Here is a 10,132-nt window from a genome sequence, read left to right as displayed (position 1 = left end):
TATGATTGAGTTGTCAGCTGAATTTGACTTTCCCCCCATAGAACATTATTTATACTTGAATTAATAACTGACAGACAAACTATGGTTAATCAAAATGAACCTACCACTTCAAAGAAAGTAACTGACAATATTTGTTGCCAATCATAAGATAAACTTTTAGGAAAAAATGTAGGATTTTATAAAACTTGTATCTGCCTCCATGAACTTGACAGCTTCTTGAAGAATACTTCAAGACTTTCCTGGTTAAGTTGGTAGAGATATTAACAAGTGTGACTTTTTAGGATACTATATAATGAAATACCAGAAGATCTGCTTAATTCAGCGAACAAATATTTTCAAAATGACTGATGCCACACAATCATGCATTGGTAAAGATACATTCAAATTGTGAGATAGAAATGTATTTTAATGTAACAGAATACGAAGAAGTTCACCAACGTGATTTCAGATTCTATACTGCAACTAGCCTTTAAGAAACTATCTTTTGTCAAGATCATATTATCAAAGAAGAATATCCAGAAATTATTTGAAAAGGCTATTAATACTCTTCCACATTCCAACTCTATATCTGTGTGAATCTGTATTTTCTTCATATACATCAACCAAAAACATATTGTGACAGAATGCAGAAACAGGTAAGAGAATCCAGCTGTCTTTTATTAAGCCAGAAGATAGATTTGCAAAAGTGTAAATAATGTCACTTTTCTTGCTAAATTTTTTGAAAATAGTTTTTTTCATAAAAATGTTTTTATATTAATATACAATAAGTTTATTTTAAATGAATTAGTAAATAATTGCTTCCAGTTTTTGTCAGTTTTAATTTTGAATACATAAATATCAACCCACAGCAACAAAAGCTCTTTAGAGTTCTCGATAAATTTTCAGAGTGTAGGGTCCTGAGATCAAAATGTTTGAGAAGTACTGATCTTAAATAACACTCCCGGGAAGTGGGAAAGCCGGGTCTCTCGTCCATCTGGCTTTAAACCCATGTTGCTTCCATGGCACAATGTTACCTCCTTACCCAAAAGTCTCATCAGTATTAAAATGGGAAATAGAATTGGGTCCCTAAAGTTTTATTTTGCAATGGTTTTTTTTCCATAATATTTATTTTTCAGTGTTTATTTTTCTTTGCTGAAGCATGAGTTTCTTATACCTAAAACTTTAGAACTCCATTAGGGACTGAAGATGACTCTTTTTGCCTATCAGATAAAAATGAAATGATAGCTGATGCCAGAAGTAACAATATTTTGAATTTTATATTGTATATCAAACCCAAACAGTTAGAAGATGTTCTTTATCAGATTTTTAAAAACAGAAGTGATTCTGGTTCTTTGGCATCAGGCTTGTTTTTCATCTACTTGGTGCTAAGCCCTAAGAATTAAATTTATGCTTTGGGGGGAGCAGTTTTGCTTGGGGACATTCTCAGAAGGAAATCTTGCATGCCCCTCCGCAGTACCGCATTCTCAGCAACCTCCCTCAGGCTTCTGTGTAGCTTTTCCATCTCCTTGTATTCACTTTTGACATCTACAGAAGAGCAAAAGTATGCATCAGGAGTTAGTGTCATTTTCAGAAATGTCCCCAGAAAACAATTCTCCTGAGGACCTCATCACTTCTCCCAGAATGTGATATCTGGAATGGAACTTAGAGATCAGATAGTCCGATCAATTTATTTTACAAAAAAACCTGATCAAACTGGGCACTCTTGCTCTTACCTTAAGGCTTATCTCAGCATAGGGGTCACCCTCAAAAGAAACACAAACCTACACATAAAAAGATTCAGGAGATCACTGGGTCATTGCTAAGTCTTCACAAGAGCTCAATGAAAGGAGATCCAAAGCCCACCACACAATAAACCTCCCTAAGTCCTCTCCAGGCTTCTCTCTCCTTCCCCTGACCCTCTGCTCCTAGCAGTTCTCATTCTAGGTAAATTTGCTCTGTTTTGGCCTCTTGGGTTTTCACCTCATGAACGGCAATCAAATTATATCCTTATGATGGTGAATTTTAGGTGTCAACTTGTCTGGGCTATGGTGCCCAGATATTTTGCCAAACATTATTCTGGAAGTTTCTGTGAGCATATTTTTGGATGAGATTTACATTTAAATCAGCAGACCTTGAGTAAAGCAGACTGTCCTCCACAATGTGGGCGGGCCCCATCTAATTAGGTAAAGGCCTGGCCAGATCAAAAGTAGGTCTCCCCCAAGCAAGAGGGAATTCTCCAGCAGACCACCTTTGGACGTCATCAGCAACATTAGCTCTTCCTCCTTCTACAGCAAACTGCTTTGGACTTGAACTCAAGTCTTTCCTGTGTCTCCAGCCTGTTGGCAACCCCCATCAGATTTTGGACTCAGCAAACCTTCACATTCATATGAGCCAATTTCTTAAAATAAATCTATCTATCTATCTATCTAGCATCTATCTATCCATCCACACATATTCATACCCTATTGGTTCTGTTTCTCTAGAGAACTCTGATTAATACCGTCCTCTTTGAAGGGACACTTCAGACTGACCCTGAAGTTGGTTCTGGCATTTCTCCTGAATGCCTTTCCAATCCACCTTGGCTCTACATGTTCCATATCATTACCTAGACTCACCCACCCTGAGCCTGGTCAGCGATGGGACTCATGACCAAGAAGGGAATCAGAACCTTGAGTCTATTTGTCTTGCTTCTGAGTCTGGAAAGTCTCCCTTCTCCTCACTGCTTCATAAATCCAACCTATCATTTCAGGCTCTACTCCTGGACCCAGATTACATGAAACTTCCCCAACATCCTGGCCATGAATAACCACTGTCTTCTGAATAATCTGGTGGTCAAGTGTGTTCCTTCTGTCAGGTTTTTTTTTAAATGTTCCAATCCCAGTGAGACCTTCCCCAATCACCATGTCTCCCACTCCCAGCCCTCCCTCTCCCCTTTCTCTGCTTTATTCTTCTCCATTTGCATTTATCACATATTTTATTTATTGTTCTGCTTAGTGCCTGCCTTCTGCCCACTGGGCTGTAAGCTCCATGAAGGCAGAGATTTTTGTCTTTATTGGTCCACTGCTGTATCCTCAACACCTAGAATACTGCTCAGTACCTAGGAGGTAATTATAATCACTTATGCAGTGAATGCATACTATCTACTAATTTAATTTACATGCTAACACATCTTGTTTTACCAAGCAGGTAAGACTCAGAGCAGGGACTATTATAGACCTCTTTGGCCTCTGGCACAGTACTCCCTACATAGTATATATCTGCTATCAATGGAAAGAAAGGGAAATGATCTCAAATTGTGGCAGGAGCAATTTACATCAAATTCAGGGGAACATTTTCTGTGTGGGAGACTTGGACAGTTGGAGAACCTTTGGTGAGTAGGAGTTCTTTATTTTTTTTAAGATTGTATTTATTTATTTATGTATTTGAGAGAGAGTAAGAGAGCGGGGAAGGGGCAGAGGAAGGGGGAGAAGCAGACTCCCTGCTGAGCAGGGAGCCCAATGCGGGACTCAATCCCAGGACCCTGGGATCATGACCTGAGCCGAAGGCAGATACTTAACCAACTAAGCCACCCAGGCGCCCCAGGAGTTCTTTAAAGAAGACATAACTGGATGACTCTAATCTTGTAACAGTCTCCTATGAAGACTTATTCGGAAGGTCAAGAGATAGTTCAATAAAGTATAGGGTGAGGGAGTTATAGCACCTTCCTGAGAGATCATTAGGAACAGGTTAGAGGTCCCTCTCACCAACCAGAGATGGGAAATAATAAGTTCCAGAGCAAGAGACAAGTGTAGGACAGATGCTTAGAAGGAGCAATGTGGCTTTTACTCTGGAAATAGCTCTGACCACTTTCACTGTGACATATTCGGTGACATACAGTAATGACATCAGATCTATTTTTTTCCAGCAGGCAACTGTGCCCGCAGTTTAAAATTTAAAAGGCACAAAACAGGGGTGCCTGGGTGACTCAGTTAAGTGACTGACTCTTGATTTTGGCTCAGGGTCGTGATTTCAGGGTTGTGGAATTGAGCCCCGCATCGAGTTCTACACTCAGTGAGGAATCTGCTTGAGATTCTCTCCCTCTCCCTCTGCTCCTTCCCCTCCCCCCCACACTCATGCTCACGCATGCACGCTCTCTCTCTTTCTAAAATAAATAAATAAATCATTAAAAAAATAAAAACAAAAGGCACAAAACATACAGAGTACAAAATAAGCTTCCCACCCTCCCTGTCCTTCAGGCTCCAGGTTCCTCTCCTTACAGACAACCAGTGTGGCCAGTTTCTTGTGTATCTCAGGAGATTTTTATGCATATACATATGTGTTTCCTTTTCTTCCCTCACAGATGGCAACATATTACACACAGGTTTTCACTCTGCCTTTTTTCACTTTATGGTATATTTTGGAGATGGTTTCATACCGCTACTCTGTACGAAAAAAGCCTCTTTATTCTTTCTAACCATTGAACGGTCCTCCACTAGTTGTGTACCTAAGTTAACTTAACCAGGACTCTACTGATGGAGATTGGAGTTGTTCCAATGTTTGACATAAGCAATGCTGCCCTGAATAACTTCATCCATGTGCCATTCTGCACATGTATGAGGGTACCATGGGCTAAATTCCCAGAAGGAGGATTGCTGGGCCAAAGGATATGTGCGTTTTTAGTTTAGCTAGAAATTTCCCAATTGCTTTTTGCATTCGTTTACACTCTCCGATTGACACCAGGAGGTCTGGGGGAGCACACAGCATGGAAGAGAGATGATTACATGCAACAAGGCATGGGCAGCTGGTAATGCATCCCCAGCCTCCTGGTAGTCAAAGAGAAACCCTTCTCCACCACCACCAGAAAACGAGGCTTTTCATGAGAAGGTATCTACTTCAAAGAATGGGTTTATAGAGACTGCAGAACGGAGTCATCGATTTGAATTTGCCACTTTCCAGCTATGGATCCTTGGGCACATTCTTGAATCTGAGTCTCTGTTTCTGCACCTGCAAAATGGAACATTACCATCTCCCCCTGAGGGCTAACATGAGAATGCTATGAGATGCTGCACACAAAGCCCGAGTATAATGCGTGGTCTCCGGTGAGTGCTCCACAAGGGTGGGGCAGTCATGATCCTCTCCATTCCATGCCCCGGAAATTCTTCCTAACTTGATTTCTTTCAATCCAGGAAAGGGCAACCACAGCTAGGGGTGTCTGCAAGGTCACAGCTTATGCAAAAGTTTCATGTATTTACCTGCAAGTTCCTTGTAGAGACCATCCCCCTGGGATGAAGCAAGGGTCAGCATGGTGGCAATACTGCCCTTCACCTTCTCCGTGATTCCATTCTGTACAATAAAGCATGGTCATTCTGTTAGGATGGCACAGCCCAAGGGAAAAGGTTAGCTTATGAAAGGAACCCCACCTAATCCCCCAACCAGACAGTGTACAGACTGGCGTTGCCAAAATCAAAGTCAATTCCAAGAGTGGGCCACCTTAGAGTACAGCGAATGGCTCGGGCGTCAGCAGGGCAACATTTCTGGGGCATCCCACTCGTCTCAGCATCCCCCCCTCCTGCCTGTCAAGACTCATGTGGGCTTGGAGCTCTGGTGCTAACCAACTGAATCGGGAGCTAAGGAGGCTTCATGGAGGTGGGGGTGGGGGGAGAGAACAACAATTGCAGAGATGGAAAAAGAGGAAAAGTGCTGGTCACTAACCACCATCGTATTGTTCATTTAGTCACTAGATAGATGTTTATTGAGTACCTGCTTTATGCAGCACACCATACTTGACATTCCTGATTCTCCGTCTCAGCTGCCTGAGATATGCCTTCTTTCTGATTTCAGTCCCGCAACCAATGAAAACCCTTTTCCCTCTTCTAACCATATCTTGACTACCTTTGAAAAATACCTGACTCTTCCCTCTAGCCTGACATGGCCTCGTTTTAAGCCTGGATCTACTGACTCTAGCTTTTTTTCTTCAACATACCAAGGCAAGAACCCTAAGCTATGGATCCTTGGGCTTTAGCTGTGAGCCTTGAGCTAGTAACGCATGCCATCAGCCCCCTTGTCCATAAGATCAGGGAATGGGGACGCTATGTGGCCTCGCCCAGTTTCAACTTCCTACATTTCTGTCATTTACCATTTGTACATGGTCAATGTACAAAATCACTTTTTTTTAGTGGAGTTGTTTTTGGGGGGCTCCTTAAGGGCCAATTTCTATGTACCCAATGGGGACTGGGTGCTGTAGGGTTTGGCCAATTATCTGCAAGTATTTGTAGACTATGACAATATGTTAAATGACAGAGAGTAAACTGCTACTGGCAAACGAGATGCCTCTTAGCCTATTCCAAGAGAAATTATATGCTTCATATTGTGGAGAAAGGTATTTTCCAAAATTGCAGTGGGGCAGGGATGGAGGCACAGGGCTGAGCAGAAGCAGGTTGGAAACATTTCAGGAAGTAGGTTGGTTCAGAGGTGAATGGAAAAAACTAGCCAGGTTCCTTAGCTGCTTAGGAGAGGGTCAACTAGGTCCCAACCAAGGCAGAAGAATTTGGGAACACACGTGGCCAGGAGGGGCCAACAGTGGCTTGGACTAAAACAAAGAATTTTTATTACTTGGGAGGGTGGTGGTGTGCAAAGAGACTTATAACTGAGACAAGATGGCCCAAGGGTCCTTGATAGATGCTTTAGGTTCAAGGAAATTGTTAGGAACTGTTTTCTGAGATAAAGAGAGTCAAACCTAAATCTCTCCTAGGTGTCATAACTGACTGACCTATAATAGTTTACTGGCATTTATTTATTGATTGTTATTTTATGTAGACTAGACATTTCCCTCATTAAAAAAAGAAAATTCTGTCTAGAGATTATGCTATTGTCGGAGACCCTGGATCCAGGTTATCTAGTCCCAAATCCTAGCGCTGCAACTTTGTAGCTCTGGGGCCTGTTGCTACATCTCTCTCTTTGCCTCAGTTTTCTTATCTGTAAAATGAGAACAATAGTCCCTACCTCACAGGCTTGCTGGGGGAGTTAAACGAGCTAATGTACGTCAAGAGCTTAGGACCCCCATCTGACTATTACAGTGGTTCTACTGATGACCCAGTAAAGAGGAAAGACGTGAGAGAGAGGCGGAGGGGCTGCATTCCTGATGTCACAGCCCCACAGAGACCCCAACACTAGCATGCGGGGGCCATGAAGGGACAATGGCCAGTGACAGTTGGCCTTCTCTCCTGGCCATGGGCATGGGCTGGGCCCCCTCTGCAGAAGGCATCGGCTCTACATGGGCCCCAAGGACTACTACTTCTCCCATCTTCTGTACCTGCTTCTTTGGCTCCCCCAAGGGGCCCAGACTATGGATGTAGTATACCTTCAGTTGCTGAAATTGGTGCTGCATCCTTTCTTGAGCCCTTTCAAACATGCGCTCGGCCACCTGCCGGTCCACCCCTCTTCTGATGACATCTTTCATTCTCTCACACGCTTTTTTGCCAGCGATCTGAGCTGCCTCTGGCAAAAATGATAGCCGCGGTCACACCACAGCAAAGACTTGCTTAGAAATCTTTAGCATCAGAAAGAAAAGCAAGCAAACAAAAAATATATATACACAAACATAGGTATACATCCACACACACACACACGTATTCATATATGTAGCACCATTTTCCACACAGTGGAAATTGTTTAATAATCACATGATAGAAAAAAATCAACACTCTCAATATTTAGATAACTATTATTCAGAAAATCTAATGAGTGAATTAAGCAGAAGTTTACAAAATTCCAACGCCCCCCACCAGAAAAAAACAATGGGACCGCCAAAACGAGAAGGAGCTGGAAAGGGGGTTTACAAATAATTAAAGGGAATAAGAATGAGAATTGGATAAGGGATTTTATAGTTTAATTAGCTGAGATGCAGCAAGAAGAGGAGAAGCAAGACGAATAGATAAGGAAAGGGTGGACAGAAAGCACTGAAACACACAGATAAAAAAATGACTCACGGATCACTTCTCCCCACACCCTTGCAATTACTTGGTTTTCAATTTGTGGAGTAAGAGTCTGAGAGGGACTTAGGATACAGGGGGACAAATACTCTGAGGGGAAAGCAGAAGAAAAGGATGCCGAAGGAAAAGCTGACCAGAAAGACCCCAGAAGGAGTGGACAGGTTGCCCTCCAGAGCCCCCACCTTCATAACAGGGCTTCAGGTCATTCTGGACAGAGGTGGTGAGAGACTCATAGATCCTCCTCTTCTTTCTGAGGATGTAATCCTCTAGGCCTCCGAGGATGGCGCTTATCTGCAAATCCACGTTAACAAAAGGCCATTTGTGCCAATTCCTTTGATAGAAGCAGGGAACACCTGCTGTTCCCGTGTGTGGTCACCATTTCCCTCTGCCTTGTATTATGCTTGGCTGTCCACAGGCCATTTCCTCAACTAGGCTGTGAGCTCCTCATAGGCAGGAACTTTGTCCGAAGGGGAGAGGCAGAGGGACTGTTCTCTAGTGTTGCCATGTAATTCGGGCTGGGCCTGTGCCATGGGATGAATGCCCGTGTCCCCCAAAATTCAGATATTAGAATCCTAATCCCCAAGGTGATGGCATTAGGAGGTGGGGATGTTATTAGGTCATGAGAAGGGAGCCCCCAGGCTCTCTTTACAGAAGAGATTCTAGCAAATTCCTTTGCCCCTTCCACCATATGATTTGACAGTGAAAAGACAGTCATCTATGAACTGGGAAGGGGACCCTCACCAGACACCAAATCTGCCTGTACCTTGACCTTGCACCTCCAGCCACCTACGAGTAATGTATTTCTGTTGTCTATAACCTGCCTCGTTTACAGTATTTTGTTACAGCAGCCTGAACAGACTAAGACAGCCTACAGGAAAATGGCTCACAGACAAGAATCTTGACTACTCAAAAATTGAAAATGATCTGCAAAAAATGACACATCTTTAAGCTTCACTGCTTTGGATAATACTTCATAGTATTGGCAAAAATGATAGGGTAGTGAAAGTGTTACAAGCACATTCAGACGTTTGTACATCTCAGGATTCTTTGAAGATTCTTCCTAGGCACCGAGTCTCCTTCCAACCTCAGCACTTCCTGCCTCCCGTGGCACAGAGCCAGCCTGGGGTCCCGCCCCCCATACCCCCACGGCAGTCTCAGGGCCGCTCCAACCCCCCCCCCCACCGCCATCGCACTGTGCTTTGTGTCCCGGAGCACCTGCTGTGAGACATGCCCAGACCTGGACACTGCAGGGGCACAAGGGGGTGGTGAGACCCATAACACCTCCAAACTCCTGCTGGGAAGAAAGCCACAGCCCAACCTCCCTGCCCTCTCTCCCCTTTACAACTATCTCACCTCCTGGATCAGGAAACTTTTTTTGTAGCTATCATATTTCCAGCCATTTCTTACTCCAATTTCCATCATTTTCTCCTGCAGAGAGTTCTTAAAAGCTTCTATGTGAGGCAGCAAAGTGGAGTCAGTGGGCTTTCCAGTCCTACGGAAGAAACAAAGTAAAATGTTGAGACAACAGTGGCTGCTGTGGGGCTAAAATGAAGAAGGAACTAGCTGGTCCCCCTTTTATTCGCTTTTAAGCCAGGGGGAGGAGAACCAACAGTTAATCTAATTCCTATCATGGGCCAGGCACTGTGCTGTGCCAGGTCCTGGACATCAAAGCCTTTGAAACCAGTGTAGTGATGCCCATTCTACAGACAAGAAAACGGAGGTTCAGAGAGGGTTGCTGATGGGTGCACAGCCACACAGCTAGTAAGTGGCAGAGCCAGGCTTTGGACACTGATCTGTTCAACCTCAAAAGTCAGTCTCCCCACCGCCAGGGGGTTGCCACTTGAAAGGGTGAGACTTGAACTACATCTTAAAAGATGGGGACGTTTTGGGGAAGCAAAAAGGAGGAGGAGTTATTCCCCATGGGGACAATATAGTTAGCGAAATTTCAGAACCTCCCAACAGTAAGAAGCAGCAGGTTATAGAGGAGAGGGCATAGGTTTAGATCTTGGCTCTCTACCTGTGAGCTGAGTGACACTGGAAAAGCTGCATCCAGTCCTCTGAATCTCATCTTGTCCCCTTATAGACAGAAGCCACTTCGGAGGGTTATTGAGAGGATCTGATGAGATCATGCATGCACAGTGCTTAGCACCGCTCCTGGCACATCTCAGTTGCTCCCTGCTACC

General features: G+C 43.8%; 1 protein-coding gene across 4 annotated transcripts in view; it reads right to left on the bottom strand.

The window, feature by feature from the left end:
- Positions 1–654: 654 nt before the first annotated feature.
- The window catches only part of NUGGC (nuclear GTPase, germinal center associated), a 60,086-nt gene continuing 50,608 nt past the window's right edge, over positions 655–10,132 (bottom strand). For all 4 annotated transcript variants that reach the window (XM_027599404.2, XM_027599406.2, XM_027599407.2 and 1 more), the window contains 5 exons: positions 9,303–9,441; positions 8,132–8,240; positions 7,319–7,455; positions 5,211–5,301; positions 655–1,524 (listed from right to left, as the gene is read on the bottom strand). In XM_027599404.2, the coding sequence (XP_027455205.1) occupies positions 1,385–1,524; positions 5,211–5,301; positions 7,319–7,455; positions 8,132–8,240; positions 9,303–9,441 (616 nt within the window). In that variant the 3' untranslated portion in view covers positions 655–1,384. The remainder of the gene's footprint in view (positions 1,525–5,210; positions 5,302–7,318; positions 7,456–8,131; positions 8,241–9,302; positions 9,442–10,132) is intronic.

The sequence above is a fragment of the Zalophus californianus genome, chromosome 2 (genome assembly GCF_009762305.2).
Source record: "Zalophus californianus isolate mZalCal1 chromosome 2, mZalCal1.pri.v2, whole genome shotgun sequence".
Taxonomy (NCBI): Eukaryota; Metazoa; Chordata; class Mammalia; order Carnivora; family Otariidae; genus Zalophus; species Zalophus californianus.
The sequence above is the reverse complement of the archived record's forward strand: the minus strand, read 5'-3'. Positions and strand labels throughout refer to the sequence as shown.